The sequence below is a fragment of the Papio anubis genome, chromosome 6, assembly GCF_008728515.1.
Source record: "Papio anubis isolate 15944 chromosome 6, Panubis1.0, whole genome shotgun sequence".
In the NCBI taxonomy this organism is placed as follows: domain Eukaryota; kingdom Metazoa; phylum Chordata; class Mammalia; order Primates; family Cercopithecidae; genus Papio; species Papio anubis.
In genome coordinates this window covers 112,235,855-112,257,263 of record NC_044981.1, presented here as the reverse complement: position 1 = coordinate 112,257,263, position 21,409 = coordinate 112,235,855, and the positions used below count along the sequence as shown (strand labels likewise).

At 44.4% G+C, this 21,409-nt stretch overlaps 1 protein-coding gene across 2 annotated transcripts in view; it reads left to right on the top strand.

Annotated features, from left to right (window-relative positions):
- Positions 1 to 21,409, top strand: part of PPP1R14C (protein phosphatase 1 regulatory inhibitor subunit 14C) — a 109,107-nt gene that overhangs the window by 59,141 nt on the left and 28,557 nt on the right. The window contains exons 2-3 of one of the 2 annotated variants that reach the window (XM_021937729.2): positions 13,816 to 13,899; positions 15,942 to 15,974. In XM_021937729.2, coding sequence (XP_021793421.2) covers positions 13,816 to 13,899; positions 15,942 to 15,974 — 117 coding nt within the window. The remainder of the gene's footprint in view (positions 1 to 13,815; positions 13,900 to 15,941; positions 15,975 to 21,409) is intronic. The other variant, XM_031667354.1, reaches the window with a different exon arrangement.

The window sequence follows — 21,409 nt, the reverse complement described above, 5'->3', positions numbered from 1 at the left end:
CAGCTGGGCCCGTGTGCCCAGGGGGCCTGCCCTCTGACCCTGGTGTAGCCTTGCATCAAGCCTGAGCTCCTCTCTCCCCTCTCCTGTGTGGTGTGAGGGAGGTAGTGCAAGGAATGTTCTAGCAAGTTTCTCATCCTCATGCAGAACATCCCTGGTGGGTGCCCAGCCCCCCCACAAGGCTTGCCAGCCTTGAGTCTCTGTGAGTCTCTGTGTCCCTCCTCTGTATCCCCACTCTGACACGCAGGCTGGGCCCCATGGAAGAGGTACTGCCTGGCTCCGGCTGGCTTTTCCCAGATCAAGCCCATGCCTTCTTGCCTCAGGCTGTCCTGGCGCCTGGCTTTGCTTTTCCCTTTCTCATTGGCACCCTTGCTGTTCTTAGGTTTGGGGCAGGCCCGTGTCTTGTCAGCAGCAACCCTGGCTCCTCTCAACCAGAAACTGGAGTCCCCATTGGGCAGAAGAGGCTTCGGCTGACTTTGCCGCTCCTTTGCCGCTGGGATAGCCCTGCAGGCTCTTCTCTGGGAGGTTCCCCATGGTGCCCTCCCACACAGCCTGGCTTGGTCTCAGGGCTGAAGCTGAGGACCTGGGTGTGCCTCAGTTGGCCGAACGTCATTGTGCGACTCACACCTGGACCTTTTGCCCAGCCCTCGACTGTAAGAAGAACCAGCAGAGCCAGTCACAGGAAGTCCTGGCCCTTACCTTCCCAGGTTCAGCCACCACCAACATATTAGTCTTGGACTTTTGTTTTGTTTTAATTTGATAACTTAATTTTTTTAAAGCATTTTAGATTTACAGAAAAATTGAGCCGAAAGCACAGAGAATTCTCATCTACCCCTTTCTTTCTCCTCCCTCCATTCCAGTTGCCCTTTTTCTTAACATCTTGCATTAGTGTGGTGTCTTGGTTACAATTGCTGAGACAATCTTGCTATGCTATTATTAACTAAAGCGCCTCATTTCCATTCAGGCTCACTCTTTGTGTTGTACATCCTGTGAGTTCTGGGGTTGTGTGTCCTTTTCCTCTAATTGGGTTTTGACAAATGTATGATGACATAGATGCACCCTTACAAGATCATACAGGTTTTCTGGCCTGAACATTGCCCTGTGCTCTGCCTTAGTCATCTCTCTCTCCCTGTTGGCCCCTGGCAATCCCTGACGGTTTTACTATCTCCATATTTCAGTCTGTTCCAGAATGTCCTGTAGTTGGAATCATGCAGTATGAGTACCTTTCCGGTTTGGCTTCGTTCACTTAGGGATCTGCATTTAAGGGTCCGTCGTGTCTTTTCATGCTTGATGGCCCATATCAACAATGGTCTTTCATACTCCCAAGTGCAATGTGTCTGCTCACCAGCTGAGGCCTTGCCATGGGATTCACAATTTCCTCTCAGTGTCTTCCCAGCAGCTTTTCCATATCATCTTCTCAGGCTTCTGTGCACCTGCCAGTACTGGACATATTTGGCCGTTGCTGATCTAGGAGCCTTCCCAAGGCAGGTGGTGAAACGGTCTGGATTTCATGTTCTGTTTTAGGAAATCTAACACTGCAGCAACCCCAAATGCCTCGTTCATGGGCAGGTGATAGTGCAGGGCAACCGTCTTCTCTCCAAGAACTGGCTAGAACAGGCTTCTGCCCACTGCTTTTATTCCATCATCAGGTAATTTGAGTGTTTCCAGTCTAAGAGAATTCCACTGCAAATCTGGATGTGGACCATCTTCTATCAGAGACAGTTCAGGCTCAGTCCCTAAATTAATGGGAAGCAAGACATAGGTAAGTGTGACTTCTTAGAGACAGGCTGGACTGCTGCTGCTCTGTCCTTGGGTTGTGCCAGCCCTTCCTTTATTCTTTCCCAGTGTCCTTATCCATTGCCTGTAGCCCAGGACCAGCACCAAGCCTGTAGGTTCTGCGTGGCATTCCTCTACCGCCCGGGGATCTTCATGTAGGTGCTGCACGGGGAAAGAAGGGTGCTGAGAGGAGAGGCTGCTGTCAGCACAGGAGCCATGAGGGTGGTGGCCATTTGGCCACTATGTCCAGTGCTTTCAAGGTGTCCTCAGTGTCCTCATTTATGCCATGGCTTAGAAGATTGTCCTTGCCATCTTTATGAACTGTCTCAGCCATCACTTATTTTCACTTTCCTCATGGGGACCAACCTGCCGACTTTCTCGTCACTGGGGCATTGTTAACTACCAGCTGTGCGTATTTAGTGTTCATATGCAGAGCAAAGTGTGATCGTCTCTGGGACGCTCTGCATCTGGGGTTTTTTGCTGACATTTACTTTTCCTTTTTTCTCTTTGAATGCTGTGGTTTTGAACAAGTTGGTAGTGTGATCAGTTTTCACTTACGATTTTCAGGCATCAGGAGTACAAGATTCCCTGGAAGAGACATTTGCATGGAATATTTACTCATTTGAAGAGGAATCAGATGTGCCCAGTCAACTTAGCACCCGCTGAGGTCCTGTCGCCATTTGTTGAGTTTGCACAACATGCCTGGGCGTGATTGTGCCAGATTTCTGTCCAGCCCTGAGAATTAGCAAGCAGTCTGCATTTTACAGGTGTGGGAACTAAGGGTTAGGGGATGCGTTACACGCTGCCCAACCCTCATGGGTTGTGAGAGGCAGAGATGAAATTGAAACCTGGGCCTCCCTCTCTCCAAACTCCATGCTCTGGGTGCAACACCACTTGGCCCCTCCCCAAGGGACCTCCTCTGTGCTGAGAAGCAGGACAGCCTGGGGCATACATGGGAAGTCGGAGGCTTCAGTCACTTTATTCCCATGCTGTGCTCTGTTCACCAGACTCCCTAGGGTCCTCCCATCACAGGAGAAAGTGGCCTCTTGAGCCCTTTGAGATCAAGGCTGGGCATAGAACACCACCGCGGCTCAAACTCAGAGTCTTTTTTTTTTTAAACTGTGTCTGGAGCACTTTGATAATCTCTCCAGAGATAATTCGTTTGCTAAAATGAATTGCTAAATGTAGGGGAGAGTTTTGGGGGCATGACTGAAGCCTGCCCTGGGTGCCAGTGATACTGGCAGCTTCCCTGGTGGGTGGGAAAGAGAAACCTGCCTGGTGGGTGGGTTCAGGACCTGGAAAAGACCTCCTCAGCCTAGTTCCTTGTTGCTTTGCTGCCGCCCCCAGGCAGTTCAGCCTGGGCTTAGTCAGCGTCTAGCAGCCTCACTGAACTTTTAGGACCAAGAGCCATCACACTGGCCTGCTGCTGCTGTTGCATAGGCGTGAGCTTGGTACTTGTCATCTCGCAACGTGCTCAGTGGCTCACCCAACTACAGTACCTGGTGGAGCTCTTGAGATACCCGTTTGCTCTCTGAGGTTTGGATCAGCGGTGACCCAGATAAGAGTTCATTTGTAAGAACAAAATATATATCATGCTTGGGAGGCTGAGGTGGGCGGATCACTTGATGTCAGGAGTTCGAGACAGGTCTGGCCAACATGGTGATACCCCGTCTCTGCTAAAAATACAAAAATTAGCTGGGTGTGGTGGCAGGCGCCTGTAATCTCAGCTACTCGGGAGGCTGAGGCAGGAGAATCCCTTGAACTTGGGAGGCGGAGATTGCAGTGAGCTGAGATAGCACCACTACACTCCAGCCTGGGTGACAGAACGAGCCTCCATCTCACAAACAAAAAAAAAAAAGAAAAGAAAAGAAGAAAGAAAAGGAAATATATATCATGCTACCCCTTAGCTGAAGCCAGTGTCATCTCTTCCTAGCTTATTTCTGTGGCTTCTTAAGTGGTCTTGTCGTGTATACCTTCCTTTCTTACAGGGAAACCATAACCCATCGTGCCTCTGTCCTAACCCACCAATGGCTTTTCTCTTGCTCATGGTCAAGTTAGAGGCTTTACAGGGTCCTCTGAGTCTCCATATGCTCTGTCCCTTCCCCCGCCATGGCCCCACCTCTGCTACAGTGACCCTGGGGCTCCTGGCAGCTTTTCAGACACAGCCTGGCATTATGTGTTTTCCCCTGATGCAGTGTCTTTAATCAGACGCCTTTCTCGCTGAACCTTACCCTGTCACTGCCCGATTTAAAACTCCAGGCCCCGCTACTCTCTATCTCTCTCCCCTGCCTAATTTTTCTGCAAAGTATTTATCACCCTTTGCCATGCTACCTATGGTACTTATTTGATTATTGTCTGTCTTCCCCTGTTAGAGTTTAATCCCCATGAGAGCAAATATTTTTGTCAGTTGTTTATTCTTCATCCCTGGCATCTAGGACAGTGCCTGGCAGGTAGTAGGTGCTCAGTAAATTGGTGCTGCAGGGGTTTGCCTGGTGTCCTGAGATCCTGATGTAGATGTGCCTAGTTCTAGAATAATCTGACATAACCCGTGATGTGAATCTTCATGTGTGAACGCTGGTATTTGTTTTACAGTGTTGATTTGTGAGATAATGCCACTCCTGCTCACTTGTGTTGGAATGTGTCTTCATGAGCAGGAGGAAAGGGAGGGGTTCTATATGGGGCGTGGGGATGGCCCCTGCTGGGAGCTCTCCTCTCTGCCACACAGCTGTCATTTGCATCTGTGTCAGTGCCCCAGAAGTGAACCTTCATAGGGTATAGGTAGGTCAGGACCTGCTCTCCTGGGTGACAAGAACAGCAATTCCTGTAAATATTATGTAAAACATTCCTTCGCTTCACCATGGCGTCAGGTTCAGTCAGGCTATTTTGATTTTTTTTTTTTGGACAGAGTCTTGCTCTCTTGCCCAGGCTAGAGTGCAGTGGCATGATCTTGGCTCACTGAAACCTCTGCCTCCCGGGTTCCAGCAATTCTTCTGCCTCAGCCTCCTGAGTAGCTGAGATTACAGGCACGTGCCACTATGCTTGGCTAATTTTTGTATTTTTAGTGGCGACGGGGTTTCAACATGTTGGTCAGGCTGTTCTTGAACTCCAGACCTCGTGATCTGCCTGCCTCGATCTCCCAAAGTGCTGGGATTACAGGTGTGAGCCACTGTGCCTGGCCTATTTTGATGTTTTTAAAAAGGGCTTTGGGAGGACTTTGCTCTCTGGCTTTAAGCAAGCTTTAGCCATTTGTTTAACTTTTAAAACAAATGTGTATTAGGGAAATACTGGTAATATGGGATCCCACTGGAAAGGCGTGTGCTTGTTTACCCATGCTACTTCTGTCTAAGGCGCAAGGTGAGGCCATCCTACCCCAGCCACTCTAAATGGCCCGACCACCTGTGCAGATGGGTACCCAGTGGGGCTGGGCCCTTGGTTGGCATCAGGCAGGTTCATCTGCATGCCTTGCATGCTCCCCAGCTTGTCAAGCCTCCATCTGCTTTGTTCTTCACTCTGGCGTCCCATGAACCTTTCTCAATCTGGATTTGGGAACATGCCCTCTGGCCTTCATGAGCCACAACTGTAGAGGATATAAGAAAATCAAAGTTTGTTTCTCTATTTTGCCGGAGCACTCCTTCCCAAAATAGGAGGTAAATATATGAAGATCTAAGACCCAATGTGTCTTAAAGTATCTGTCGTATTTTCTCTACTCTTTCTAGATAGTTTGGGAATGTCTTAGTTCATTTTCTGTCACTGTGACAGAAGACTACAGACTGGGTAATGTATAAAGAAAATAAATTTATTTCTTTTAGTTCTGGAGGAAGATCATCAATGTCAGCAGGCTTCCCAGTGGAAGCCAAGAGCAAGGATTCCAGAATCCCAAGAGGAAACAATTTCCAACCTCAAGGCCTGGGAAGTTCAAGGTTGAGGGGTCATATCTGGTTGGCTTCTGGTGAGAGCCTTCATCCCGTGTCATAGCATGGCAGAAAACTGGAAGGGCAGGCGAGTGTTTGAGAAAAGAGATGGGGCAAAGGGGGCCTACCCACTTTATAACAACCAGCCTCATGGGAACCAACGCAGTCTCTGGAGAACAGTGTTAATGCACACATGAGGGCATGCCCCCATGACCTAATTGCCTCTGAAAGTTCCCACTACCTCTCACCCAGTACTGTTGCACTGGGCACCAAATTTCACCCTGAGGTTTGGAGGGGTCAAACCACATCCACACCATAGCAGGGAGGATGTAGGCCTTGAGATTGGAAATGGTTTCCTCTCGGGTTTCTGGAATCCTTGCTGTTGGCTTCCATGCTCTGTTGCTTTAGGGAAACCCACTGACATTAATTCTCTATCTTCCATGTGTGGCCTGGTTTTCTTCTGAAAGCTTCCAGGATCCTCCCTTTATCCCCAGTGCTCTGACATTATATAGTGATGTGTCATGGGGTAGGTTCGGCCCCTTGTTAAGTGGGAACATTTTTTTTTTTTTGCAGATTCCAGGGCTGATTTAAATATTTAATGTTATATTACTTAAATACATACCACTTAAAACTGGGTATAAATTCCTTATGCTATGGTTATAAAAATCACATCCAAATTGCAAATTAAACATGAAGTACCCAGCTAATGAAACTCAAATGCACAACATTGCTTTGCTGTGATGGCTGGCTTCACTCCTTTTGTCACAGGAATTAGGTACAGATTGCCGTCGCTCAGTGTCCTTTGAGTGATAACGTTTGGCTTCACTTGGCGTGAATGAGTCATGTATATATTAAATCTACCCTGTGGCTTTTTTCTCATTAGCCACAATAATTAACATAATTCTGCTTGATGCCAATGTGTAAACACAGAGGAGCCCGGCACAGCGTGGTTATAGCACGGCTGTCCAGACTATTCTTAGACTGTGCTTGCTTACAGGAATTATTTTGGATTGTCATTACAACGAAAACATGAAATGTAAATGTTTTCATAGAGAGCTCACATAATCCCGAGGAATTTGGTTCTTTTTATATGCTTCCTAGGCCGGTTTTCTCCCATAAGCCTATAGAAAGGTGAGCTATAAGAAATCGTGGCTATTGTTCAGATGAGTGGTTGAACAGGTCATAATAAACTGGCATTTGCCCCTCCCCACCCCTGCCACCCCACGTTTCTCTGTCAGCTGCCGCAATTTGCACAGCAGTTTAATCCCATGTTACGTCGCCATCCGTATTTTGAGATGGAGACAGATGAGAGCTGTTAGCCACGGTCATTTTCAGGGAGCTGCTAAGCTGTGTCTCCTGGAGCTTGGAGACCATGATCCATTTTTCAGGTGAAGTTTTAGCTTAAACATTGCTGCCCGCCACCTTCACTGCTGTGGGCAGGGGTAATATTTGTATTTTTTGGAAGCTAACATGACATCGGAGAGGGCTCACAGTGTAAACTTTCTGGCTAGTTAGAAGTGTGTGTGTATATCTGTGTGTTTATTTGTGTGTGTGTGTGCGCGCTGTAGCATGTGGAGTGACGTGGAGTGTGTGCATTCCTGTGTGTGTATGCTTGTGTATATATTTGTGTGTGTGTGTGTGCATGTGAGTGTATGAGTGTGTGTGGAGTGTGTGTATTCATCTGTGTGTATTTTGTTATATATTTGTGTGTGTGTGTGCCTGTGAATGAGTGGTGTGGAGTGTGTGTATTAATCTGTGTGTATGTGTATATATTTGTGTGTGTGTGTGTGCATGTGAAGGTGTATGGGTATTAGTGTGGAGTGTGTGTATTCATCTGTGTGTATGTGTATATATTTGTGTGTGTGTGTGCATGTGAGTCTATGAGTGGTGTGGAGTGTGTGTATTCATCTGTGTGTATGTTTGTGTATATTTGTGTGTGTGTGTGCCTGTGAGTGGTGTGGAGTGTGTGTATTCATCTGTGTGTATGTATATATTTGTGTGTGTGTGTGCATGTGAGTGTATGAGTGGTGTGGAGTGTGTGTATTCATCTATGTGTATGTTTGTGTATATATTTGTGTGTGTGTGTGCATGTGAGTGTATGACTAGTGTGGAGTGTGTCTATTCATGTATGTGTGTATGTTTGTGTACATATTTGTGTGTGTGTGTGTATGTGAGTGTATTAATGGTGTGGAGTGTGTGTATTCATCTGTGTGTCTGTGTATATATTTGTGTGTGTGTGTGCATGTGAGTGGTGTGGAGTGTGTGTATTCATGTGTGTGTATGTTTGTGTATATATTTGTGTGTGTGTGCCTGTGAGTGAGTGGTGTGGTGTGTGTGTATTCATCTGTGTGTATGTGTGTGTATTTGTGTGTGTGTGCATGTGAGTGTGAGTGGTGTGTGTGTATTCATGTGTGTGTATGTTTGTGTATATATTTGTGTGTGTGTACCTGTGAGTGAGTGGTGTGGTGTGTGTGTATTCATCTGTGTGTATGTGTGTGTATTTGTGTGTGTGCATGTGAGTGTGAGTGGTGTGGTGTGTGTGTATTCATCTATGTGTATGTTTGTGTATATATTTTTGTGTGTGCATGTGAGTGTATGAGTGGTGTGGAGTGTGTCTATTCATGTGTGTGTATGTTTGTGTACATATTTGTGTGTGTGTGGATGTGAGTGTATGAATGGTGTGGAGTGTGTGTATTCATCTGTGTATCTGTGTATATATTGTGTGTGTGTGTGCATGTGAGTGGTATGGAGTGTGTGTATTCATGTGTGTGTATGTTTGTGTATATATTTGTGTGTGTGTGTGTGCACGTGAGTGTATTAGTGTGGAGTGTGTGTATTCGTGTGTATATGTGTATATATTTGTGTGTGTGTGCATGTGTTTGGTGTGGAGTGTGTGTATTCATGTGTGTGTATGTTTGTGTATATATTTGTGTGTGTGTGCATGTGAGTGGTGTGGAGTGTATATATTCATGTGTGTGTATGTGTATATATTTGTGTGTGTGTGTGTGGATGTGAGTGTATGAATGGTATGGAGCGCGTATATTAATTCGCATGTGTATATATTTGTGTGTGCATGTGAGTGTATGAGTGGTGTGGATTGTGTGTATTCATGTGTGTGTATGTTTGTGTATATATTTGTGTGTGTGTGCATGTAAGTGAGTGGTGTGGAGTGTTTATATTCATGTGTGTGTGTGTTTGTGTATATATTTGTGTGTGTGTGGATGTGAGTGTATGAATGGTATGGAGTGTGTGTATTGTGTGTGTATGTTTGTGTATATATTTGTGTGTGTGTGCGCTTGTGAGTGTATGAGTGGTATGGATTTTGTGTATTAATGTGTGTGTATGTTTGTGTATATATTTGTGTGTGTGTGCTTGTGAGTGTATGAGTGGTATGAATTTTGTGTATTCATGTGTGTGTGTTTGTGTATATATTTGTGTGTGTGTGTGTGTTGTCACTGCAGGCCAGCTGTGTTTCAGGATTCTGCTTTGCTTGCATTTCTGCATCCTGGTACCTGAGCCTGTTCTGAGCTTCCATCCGTGGCATGCCCAGCACCAGGCTCTGCAGCGCTTCCCAGTGTGGTGGCAGTGTGGGGTACCGCTGCTGCTTGCAAGCTGGGGCAGGGGTGCTGGTGATGGCCAAGCCTGCACTGCGTGTTGGTTTGTGAGGTGTCTTCAGGGCTCCGGTGTGCTCCTGTCATTACTGTCCTTCTCCAAAACCTCTCAGGCTCAGAACCTGGATCTTATCTTTACCTTTTCTTTCCCCCTCATCCCCCATCCAGTTCATCTCCAAACTCCATCTGTTTATTCCTCCCTATTATCACTGTTTTAAAATCTTATTCTTGCCGGGATCATCTTCAAGCCCTGTTGCTTCGCACCTGATGCATGGCCTTTGCACTGCCTCCTGCCCCCTCCCTGTTACCCGCGCTCCGCAGCGGGGTCAGCTCTTCCTTCTGTCATTCCCCTCGCTTGTTCTGGAGCTGTGGAACCTTCAGTGAGGGCAGTCTCTGCAGGACAAGGGGAGCCGGCAGCCTATGGGCCAATGGGTTTTGTTTATCCTACACAATATTTTAAGAAGTTGCCAGACAGCTTTAAAAACTGGATTTTTCTACGTTAAAAAAACTCTACTTTCAGTTATTCCTGAAAACATAGACAATCCAGCAGCACTGAGCACATATTCTTAGAAGGTGACAGGAGGTGGGAATGGTGTGTTCCCTGCTCCTTCCCCTCGGGCCGTGTTTTCTGCAGTTTGCTGCACTCCTCACTCTATGGTATAGCCCCTCAGCCTGCCCCATTTCTGTCACCTGTCTGGCCCCCATCAACATGCATGTTTGTAGCCCAGAGTTGACTGGCTTCCAGGTCAGGGACCTTTCTACACCCATAGTTAGAACTCATCTTGTCTTTTTGCCTCCCGCTACCATTTTGCCTCTTGGGAGTTCTCTCCCTTCCCCCTAAACCTGTTCAAATCCTGTCATTCCACAAGGCCAGCTCACCTCCTCCCTCCTACGTGAAACCTCCCTGCCTGCCGCTGGCGGAGTTTTCTCCCTCCCTGAATTACTAAAGCACTCCAGGTTTGTCCGTGGCTTTGGGGCCATTGCGTATCATTGTGTTTGTCAGAGCTGTGTTTAGATGGCCCGTCCCCCAGGGCCAGGGCCTCACTGTGGCTGACACACAGCGCCTTGCTCACTGTGGACTGTGGGTTCTCAACAAATCTACGACAAGAAAGGTGTGTAGAGGTGACCCAGGGCCTCATGCTATGGGTACCCATAGGAGGGCCTCTCACTCATGTGGGGCAGGGTGTAGCTGATAACTTTCCCCAGCAGCTCTGAAGACAGTTGTTTCCCTTTTTGTCACCAGAGCCACTGTTTAGGGACACATCTTTAATGTGGGAAAATGCCCAAACACAACTAAGCTCTGGGACATCACGGTGGGCCATGGGTGTGTTCCCTCCGTTGTAAGTGATTTGATCTGTCACTAAGGTCATTCAGTGATACTGCTTTAAGATCAGCATACAGAAAAGAAAGTTAAATAGGACTTCAGTGAAATTTAGAATATTTCCGTACTTCTCATTCAGAATATTAAGTACCAATCTACAGGATTCTCTACTTGGTACTAGGTGCTGTCTTTGCCTCCCAGGACTCTCCCTCCCAAGAGCCTCTGGGTCTCTGTGTTCTTCTCACCTGGGTTTTGTTTCAGCCTCACTGACATTCAGAACACCTGGGGCGCATGCTGAGCTGGGAGCACGATGCCTCTCCTCTCCTATGCCTCTGATAAATCCGGGTGGGATTTCTGAGAAGCAGCATAGGTTGGTAAAAAGCGCAGATGCTTAATGACTGTTGTGATGACTCAATCACTTGAGGTTTTCCCCAACCCTTGAGATCGGGGCTTTGTTTGCATCAGCTTTCTGGCTTGCAAACCCAAGCTCAGGGTTTCTTATCACATGCCCTTGGGTAGTGAGAGCGACCTTGAGATGCCTGGCATTTTTTTTCTTTACTCCTGTCAAGCCCCTTTGAGAGGGAAAGGAGCTTTGCTTCCCAACTTCTGGGCCAGAGGGCGAGTGTACTCCAGGGCAGCACTGTCTAATAGCGCTTTGTGCCACAATGCAAGCGTTCTCCATCTGTGCTCTCCGGTGCAGTAGCCACTGGCCTTGTGTAGCTATTGAGCACTTGAGATGTGGCCATTGCGACTGAGGAACTGAATTGTATTTCATTTTAGTGTATTCAAATGTGCTTACCACATGTGCTTACCATATGGGACAGCCCAGATCTCAGGGGCTGGGGAAAATGGGTCAGTGCAATACCTAACAGAGAGCCGTGCGCAGTCCTAATGGGAAGATGCCTAATTGAAGACGCCTACTGCGTAGGGCGAGGCTCTACACTGCTATGCAAGTCAAAGCCTGTTTGGCCAAACTTGGCTGGCATCAAAACGTTTTGAATAATATTTGCAGAAAAACCCATTGCTGTGCTGTTCTGAGGAGGGCATTAGTTACTAATCGTTCTTTCATTTCCTTTAAAAATAGCAGACACCAAGCTCTGTTAGTTGTGATTTAAGGACCCACAGTGGTATAGCTTGTGAGTGCAGTCACCTACCGCATAACAGCATTTCAGTCAACAGTGGACTGCATATATGACAGTGGTCCCATAAGATTATAAGACCCTATTTTTACTGTACCATTTCTATGTTTAGATGCACAAATACTTCCCACTGTGTTACTGTTGCCTACATTATTCCATATGGTAATATACTGTCCAGGTTTATAACCTAGGAGCAATAGGCTGTGCCATACAGCCTGGGTGTGTGGTAAGCTAGGTCATCTAGATTTGTGTAAATTCACTCTGTGATGCTTGCACAACAATGCTCCTAGCCATCGAAAGGTCATCCTTCAGCTTTATTATCATCAAAGCATTTCAACTTCCTGTTTCTACATCATCAGCTTCTATTAATAGCTACAGGATTGTTAAGTATAAATATGAAAATTATGTTGAGGAGTACAAGATCTTTCTTCCATTAGGCAGAACCGCACAGATGAGATCTAAAACATTCACATTGATAAATACTGCTTTTGAAGTGGATTTTTCCCCATAAGAGCTAAGCAAAGGATCAAAACAGAAATTCTCCACAGAAACAGGAATAAATCACTAGAGAGGTTGTTTCTGGAATTTTCCTGTCCATTGAGCGCCTGCCCATGGAGCTAATGTCAGCAAGGATAGTATATCATATTCCTTGACTTCCTCAGTATACTAGGGTCCTCACTTTTGTGTTGTAATACACACGCAAGAGGTTGAGTACTATTACTGAATAAATGCACTTTAGTAGGAAGGAAACTTTCAGAAAGTCAGCCTCTCCTGGGAAGCCAAGACAAACAGCTCTTGGAGCCAAGACACAGAGAGGCCACACCCAGGGAATGCCCAGGTGTCCCCAGTGTCCCCATGCACACTTTTCTCTCTAGCTCCTGCAGGTGCTTCTCAGCCATCCCTGTGGCTGGAAGGAGTTGGATTGCGGTGACTCCTGATGAAATGCAAAATTGCAGGACTCTCTTAAATGCTCTTTTATTTTGACATTTTAAAATGCTATTCTGAGAGGTATAGAGAAGACTTAGGTAACAGAAGAGATGAGAAATAGCCAAGATCTCCTTTGAAGTTCAGATTCCAAGTTAGTGAGGTCTTGCACCAAATCCAGCTGGCCCTTCTTCCCTCTTTTCGGGACTAGATGCCTTTGGTGGCAGGAATATTAAACTAGACCCACGCTGACTGCAACAGTGAAAGGGGTTGACTCACTCACCGATAGGCAGGCTTCAGAGGTGGTTTGATGCAGGGATGTGGTGATTTTACCTAGAGCCCTGTTTTCTTATTCTCTTCAGCTCCGCCCACTGTGGAGTCAGCGCCTCATCCTAAACTCAGCCTTTCTTCAGGGTTGTATGGTGGCCACCGGTAATTTCCGGTGCCACACTTCCTTGGTTCAGAGGGAGTGAAGGGGATGTTCTTGTTAAAAGAGCACCTTTTCCCAGAGCACCCTTAGTTCTTAGTTGGACCATGTGTCTTCTCTTACGTCAGTAACTGGGGCTAAAGCAATGCTGATGCTCTAAATCCCATGGTGGAATCAGGTTTTCCATAGACCCAGAGCTGTGAAGGAAGATGTGGACCCCCAAATAAAGATTGGGGTAATCGCCCAGCAAAGAGTAGCTCTTAGATAGGAAACTACCATCTCCCAGCTCTATCATCTGCCAGTCTCCCCTTATATACTTACAGATGCAGCTTTCTGCTAGAAAGTAGAAAATTCTCACTTTTTTGAAAGATTACTTTTATGGCTTTGTGACTATTAATTCTCCTTTGCTCCCCCCCCTTCTTTTCCCCCACTCTTCTTTTCCTTCCTTCCTTCATTTCCCTTCTTCCTCTGTCCCCATCCCTCCTTCCTTTTTCCTTTCTTCTCCCCTGTTCTCCTCTTTACCCCTTCATCCTGTTTCCCCTTTCTTCTCTTTCCTTCCCTCCTCTCCTCCTAGCCTCTCCTTACCCTCTTATCCGTCAGCCCTTCTCAATTGATGATCTAGTTGTTTGTTCAACTTAATCTAACTGGTGGGGTACAGTTAGGTTTCTTACTAAATTAAACGCCTTCATATCCTCCCACTGTCCCCCAGGAAGAAGAAATGCCAGAGGTAGAAATTGACATTGATGATCTTCTTGATGCAGACAGTGATGAAGAGAGAGCTTCAAAATTACAGGTAAGCAGTTTTCAAAATTCTAATCATGGATACTAGGGAGTCTACTTGGGTCTCCAGAGCTTGGCATGAACTGATTCCGCCCTGTGGTGGAGTTGGCACCAGGACCTGGGCCATGGCTGTTTGCAGAGAGGAAAGCAATGGGCTGCTAAGTGTTCGCCCTCTTAAACTGCCTCTCTGAGGATAAAGCAGCTCTTGACTGTAGTCTGTTCTCAGAGTACCTTATGGGTGTAACTTTCTCCAGCCCCATTTTCTTAGGACAAACAGCTGATTCTGCTTCCAAAGATCCACTTGCCAGGGAAGGGAATTGATACCCCACAGTTGCATGAGAAAGAGAAGGACTGAGCTAGCACTGGAATATCCAAGCCCAGGGCTCCGGTATCACAGTTGTGGACTGTATCATTCATGAAATTAATTTCTAAATATGATTGCTTATGACATAATTCTATTTAGTAGACGATCTCTTCATAGACAGTGTTCACCTCATAGCATTGCAGTACAACGATGGATATTGAGATGTCTAGTATTTCTTTAGTGGACAGCAATAAAGTACAGTACTTATTTCCCTTCCCACAGTAGGTCAAATCTATCATTTTAAAATCTACATTTGGGAGTTTCTAAAACCAGTTGACTTTTGACTTGCCGTTGTTCTGAATGTCCACTGATAATTACTGTTAATGGCTGTTGGTGACCACAAATGGCAAATGGCCACTACGGCAATCAAAGGGCACATTTTAATGTATTAATGTGTTTAATGCATTAGTCATTACGTGTCCCTTGAGTGGTGAACAGTCTGAGTTATGAAAATTAGTTCTTCTTGGTAGATTTAGCTGGGAGAAAATAGCATCCTACTTACAAAATTTTAAAAAGATAATGCAGGTATCAGTTCTATAGAAAATGTAATGACATAACAAAGTTTTCTTAACATTGAGAACTTGAAAGGAGTTTTTAAGCTATCATCACCCCCCAACTCCCAGTTCCCAGGTGAGGACCCAAGCTAGTTTATGGCTACATTGCACTTAAACCCTTTGCTTTCTGAGTGCAGTGTGGGTGCCACCGTCTTGCACAGGCTGGCTCAACTTGAATATCCACCAAGTTGGCAGCCAAAGGAAAGGTGTGTGCATGCGTGTGTGCACACAGAGGAGGCAAAAAGTCATTGACCGGAGGAGTGGGTTTGAAACCATTTGAATCTTGCCGGGTTATATCCAGTTAATTAAAGGAAAACTGGAGAGGGGGATTTGGTTCCTGTGGAGGGCCATCCTGGATTTGAGCTACTGAGTTAGTCCAGATCTCTCTGAAGTCTATAACCTAATGGATGCTTGAGCGTCCCTGTCCTTCTTTAAAAGAAACTGTTCCTCAGCAAGGCATTCAAAACCTGGTCAAGGGGCCCGGCGTGGTAGCTCATGCCTGTAATCCCAGTGCTTTGGGAGGCCAAGGCGAGTGGATCACCCAAGGTCAGGAGTTCGAGACCAGCCTGGCTAACATGGCAAAAACCCGTCTCTACTAAAAATACAAAAATTAGCTGGGCGTGGTGGTGTGCACCTGTAGTCCCAGCTATTTGGAAGGCTGAGGCAGGAGAATTGCTTGAACCGGGAGGCGGAGGTTGCAATGAGCTGAGATCGCACCACTGCACTCTAGTCTGGGAGACAGAGCAAGACTGTGTCTCAAAACAAACAAACAAACAAACACAAAAAAACAAAAACAAACAAAAAATGAACAAAAAAACTGGTCAAGGGTTATGTTTTGTTTTCAATGCTATGGGAGCAATAAATAAATAAATAAATAAATAAATAAATCTTTTCCTGTTCAAAAAATTTTTTCATGTAGCGCATGTGTGTGCAGGCTGAAGAATTTATGAAGGTTAAACGTTTTATATCTTCAGACAACCAACTGGTGCTGAAATGAAGTGTGTTTCTAGACAGTATGAAATCTTGCTTTACCATTATAAAATAATACTATTAATATAAAATGATGTTTAATTTTGCCTTAAAAATAATACTGAATTTTAAGATAATAAAACTGATCTTCTGTGTGTTTAATTCTAGGAAGCTCTTGTAGACTGCTACAAACCAACAGAGGTAAACAAATCACTCTTCCTAAATGCCATGTTTGAACTGGTTTTTATTAAATCAATTTGTCTATTTTTAAAGCAAACCACAATAAGTGGATTTGAGTGTGTGTATACCAATTAGCAATTATTATCCATGAGTGCATATGTTTGAATAGCTATTATTTCTAAGCCTAAACATGTCTAGTTCAGAGACACTTAAAATTAATGGAGCAGAGTGTGTTGCTTGTGTTAGATAAAAGCCAGACTTCAGAGGAAATTGTGAAAGGGTTTGGAATCATTTTAGTAAAAGTTTTAGGTTTGTAACTGGTTTATACATCCTATTAGTTTATTGGTATGTATTTTTAAAAAGCTTACAGTCAGCTCTGTCTTTCCAAAGAGTTACCTTTACTGGGAAAAAATGTTGTGCTTTCTTTAGATATTTATGAAGTATGATGTATAAACATTAGCAGAAAAATGGGTATTAATGTGATTAGACTAAAGCATTTAATGTAGACTCTCATGACTGACAGCACAGAGTAGAAAGTAAGGTTTAATCAGTTATGAAAATATTAGCAAGAGAAGTACTTTGTTCCTGTGATAAACTGGAGAAATTATAAGATCTGCCAGATGTTTTGAAGTCCATTTGTAACATCAAAGCCATAGTGGTAATAAGACTTCTGATTTTTGAAGAGATCTAATTAAAAGGGGGGAGGAAAGCATGCTTTGACAAGTATCTGATTTCAGTGACTTGGTTTGGGACTAGTTACCTATTTGAGCTTTATTCTTCCAACCTCCAGCTTTGATTACATCTTGCAGTCATAGAGATTTTTAATTTTAATTTTAGCCATCAAAATATATACTTTTAGACCAGGCTTGCTGGCCCACACCTGTAATCCCAGGCCAAAGTGGGAGGATCACTTGAGCCCAGCAGTTCAAGACCAGCCTGGTCAACAAAGCGAGATCTCATCTCTTAAGAAAAAAAAAATTATACATATGTATATTTAAGTTAATGTAATACAAATACATACTAATACATCTGAACCCTCCCCCCCAAAAAAATTCTGAAGCTTATTTTAAAAAGGTAACAGTGACTTTCTCCACCTTTCAGACCCCTTCCCTATTTTATATTGTATTTATGTATTATATTTCTATATTTTAATAAGCAACACTTTTGCACTTTTTGGCTGCTTCCCTTCCCTGCTATTTGCTCTTTTCTTTCTGTTTTTTCTTTTAGAGGCAGGGGCTCATTCTGTCACCCAGGCTGGAGTGCAGTGGTGCAGTCATAATTCCCTGCAACCTTGAACTCCTGTGTTCAAGCAACTCTCCCTCCTCAGCCTCCTGAGTAGCTAGGACTGCAGCCATGCATTACCACACCCAGCTAAATTATTTTTATTTTTATTTTATAGAGACTGCATCTCACTATGTTGCACACACTCATCTTGAACTCCTGGCCTCAGGCTATCCTCCTGCTTCAGCCTCTCAAAGTGCTGGAATTACAGGCATGAGCCAAACTGTGCCTGGCCTACTTATTCTTTTGTTCTTAAATATGCATTTACTATTTTTTTTTCATTTATTGACTTTAGGAGAAAGATGATCACTTTCTCACTCTCCACACAATTCCTTTTCATCTATACCCTCATCAAAGTTATTTAACAGTATTTTGTTAAATTAGTAGTCAAGGTTTATAATACTATGATTTAAACAGATGTTTTTCACTGTTAAGCCAACAGTAAAATATGATCATGGTTCCTTTTTGTATAGCCTTTTGTTTCTCTTGGAGTTGACAATCCTTGTCATTGTTATTATTATTATTAGTAGTAGTAGTATTTTGAGACAGGGTCTCGCTCTATCACCCAGGCTGGAGTGCAGTGGTACAATCTTGGCTCACCGCAACCTCTGCCTCCCAGGTTCAAGTGGTTCTTGTGCCTCAGCCTCCTGAGTAGCTGGGATTACTAAGCCCGGCTAATTTTTGTATTTTCAGTAGAGACAGGGTTTTGCCATGTTGGCCAGGCTGGTCTCAGACTCCTGGCCTCAACTGATCCACCCACCTCAGCCTCCCAAAGTGCTGGGATTACAGGCGTGAGTCCCTGTGCCCGGCCATAACCCTTGTCTTTAGTTTTGTCTAATACCAATTGCTATTTTTTGTTGAACCCTCTAGTGTGTTTGTCAAACATGCAATATATTTCCTGACTGCTCAAACACATCACTACCATCCCCCTGCCCCCAGACTTTTCTCCTGGAGCCCCTATACAACAATCTGGAGAAATTTTTCTTTGTGTTTATGTTTAAAATTATTCTGCTCTCTGCATTGTCTCTGTTTTCTCTGAATCTTACCTTTTTCTGCCTATTTTCATGTCTTTGCTGATTTTTGGTGGCATAGTCACATTTGAATATGGGGAGACAGTAAGCTGATTTGCATTTGTGTGTATAAGAACAGCTTGTTTTTTTGTTGTTGTTTTTGAACAGAGTCTTGCTCTGTCCCTCCAGGCTGGGATGCAGTGGCGCCATGTAGGCTCACTGCAAACCCTGCCTTCCGGGTTCAAGCGATTCTCATGCCTCAGCCTCCTGAGTAGTTGGGATTATAGGTGTGGGCCACCATGCCCGGCTAATTTTTGTAGTTTTAGTAGGGGCGGAGTTTTGCCATGTTGGCCAGGCTGGTCTGAAACTTCTCGTCTCAAATGATCCACCTGCCTCGGCCTTACAAAGTTTTGGGATTACAAGGAAGAGGCACTGCACCCAGCCAGGGCTGCTTGGTTATTGCTGGATCTCACTATGGAGTGACCACGTTGCAAGCCAGATTTATTTTCTTAGTCTGTTATGTGTGGAAGGGGATGGGTCCTCAAAAATGTCGATGTTTGGTTCTTTTTCTCTGGAGAGAGTCAGGATTTTTAGAGTTTGACCCTCAAATTTCCTCCCAGAGAGGAGAAGGCAGGAGACTTTACCATTTAGCTCTTTGGGGACTAAACCTTCTTTATTTATAGGTAGTTGGGGAATTAATATAGGAAAGCGATTTTAAGTTGTGTGATGGGTTAGACAAGAATAATAGAATTGCAGTCAAGAAAAATGATGAATGATGCAGATGAATGAACATGTAATATGGGGGTGGAAGGGGTTGCTGCAGAGAGGAAGCCCCATTGGCCACTGCAGACATGCATTCACTCATTTCATCAAGCCCTTTTTCTTCAGTTCTCCACCTAAGTGAAGAAATTCATGCTTTGGTTATTCGGGTGAGAAAGTTTGGACTTGCAGATTTCTCTTTTGCCCAGCTTCGCAGCCAACAGTGAAACGCATTGCATTTTCTCATGGAAATGAGCCCGTTCTCTCCCTAGTTTTTGTAATGTTTGGGGAACCAATATTTACATTAGTTGAGAGCCATGCCATTCAATGAAAATGGTGGGTCTTGTCCCCAGAGCAAAAATATTTCTCATCTGGTTTCTATACAGAGGGTCAGGAGATGAAGAATATAATATTTGAACACTCTTCAGGTTCTGAAAGCAGAAAAAGGAGCTGGAGTCTCTAAGTGAACATCTCTATGTTCTTTTTTTAGCTCATGTTTCTAGGAATGGAAATGATGTAAAATGCTGAGGAATTTCATTCAAGTTCCCTTATCTGTTAATGGATCATTTCAAAAAGGCTGGACACTTTTGCCTTTGAGCATATGCTCCTAGGAAACAGATTTTACTGGCACCTGGATTGTGATAATGACAATCAATAGCTTATTTTTTCCAGAGCTCTGTAGTTCACATTTGCACTAACATACATTGCTTTATTTAATCCTCACAATCGTCATTTCAAGTAGAGAGGGTTTGGGTAGCTTGCCCATAATGTCAGAGTCGTGAGCAAGAGAGTCAAGACTCAACCCAAGTTTTGACGCCTAATTTTGTACTCTTTCTTTCCAATCTGCTAGTCTTCCTAAGCTACTTGACTCAGCAAGAGGCTTAGAACTTTATAGGACTTTGTCTTATCTGAACTAAATGCCTATCAATTAAGGTGTTCTTTTCTAAGTAGGGATCTCTAAAGGTGCTGTTTTTGATCAAAATTATTTTACTTACAACTGTTATGCCACTTGGAAGTTAGAAATGTAAGGAAGATGTCTTTGCTGATTTAGGTACTTTTATTTTATAACCCCTCATTGCAGAGGTAGGGTGAGTGGTGGAAAGAATACTGGAATTTGAGTCAAAGTCTTGTGCCAATGCTAGCACCAACTGTATGACTTTAAGCAATGTTCTCAACCTCTCTGAGTCTCCCTTTCCTCCTCTATAAAATGGGGTAATACTAACCAGCTCTCCTCATGTTTGTAAGGATTATTTGCTATGATAACTTTTTAAAATTATTTTATTTTTTGAGAAAGAGTCTCACTGTGTTGCCTAGGCTGGAGTGTGGTGGCACAATCACAGCTCACTGCAGCCTCAATCTCCTGGGCTCAAGCGATCCTCCTGCCTCAGCCCCCCCAGGTAGCTGAGACAACAGGTGCACACCACCACACTCGGCTAATTTTTGTTATTTTTGTAGAGACAAAGTTTCTCCATGTTGCCCAGGCTAGTCTCGAATTCCTGAGCTCAAGCAATCTACCCTCCTGGGCCTCACAAAGTGCTGGGATTACAGGTATGAGCCACCAAGCCTGGCCCACAGTGATAATTTTAGTGATAGTAACAACAGCAATGATAATGGCTAAAAAATCACTAGGCACTTAGTAGATGCCAGGCACTGGTCTAATCACATCTCATGTATTAAGAGATTTAATCTTTTTTTCCAGAAAAATGTTAACATTTGTTAAATTCTTCATAGCTTTTAAAAGAAAATTTTAAGTAGACTTTATTATTTAGAGCAGTTTTAGGTTCACAGTGAAATTGACTAGAAGGTACCAATTTCCAATATGCTCACTCTCGTCCACCTCACACATGTACACAGCCTCCCCAGTTGTCACCATCTCCCCACAGAGAGGTACATTTGTTAGAACTGTTGAACCTACATTAACACATCATTATCGCCCGAAGTCCACAGTTAACATTAGGATTCACTCTTGGTACTGTACATTATGGATTTGACTGAATTCATAATGACATGTATCCACCACTACAGCATCATACAGAGTAGTGTCAGTGCCCTAATAATCTTCTGTGCTCTGCCTAGTCATCTCTCCTTCCCCCCAACCCCTGGCAACCACTGATCTCTTTATTGTCTCCATAGTTTTACCTTTCTCAGAATGTCATATAGTTGGAATTATACAGTATTTAGCCCTTCTATTTTCAGAATAGCCATAGCATGAAAATTTGTAGCCTTTTCAAACTGGCTTTTTTTTTTTTTTTTTTTTGAGGTGGGATCTTGCTTTGTCTCCCAGGCTGGAGTGTAGTGGCATGATCTCTGCTCACTGCAGCCTCTGCCTTCCAGGTTCAAGTGATTCTCCTACCTCAGTCTCTCGAGTAGCTGGGATTACAGATGCGTGCCACCACACCCAGCTAA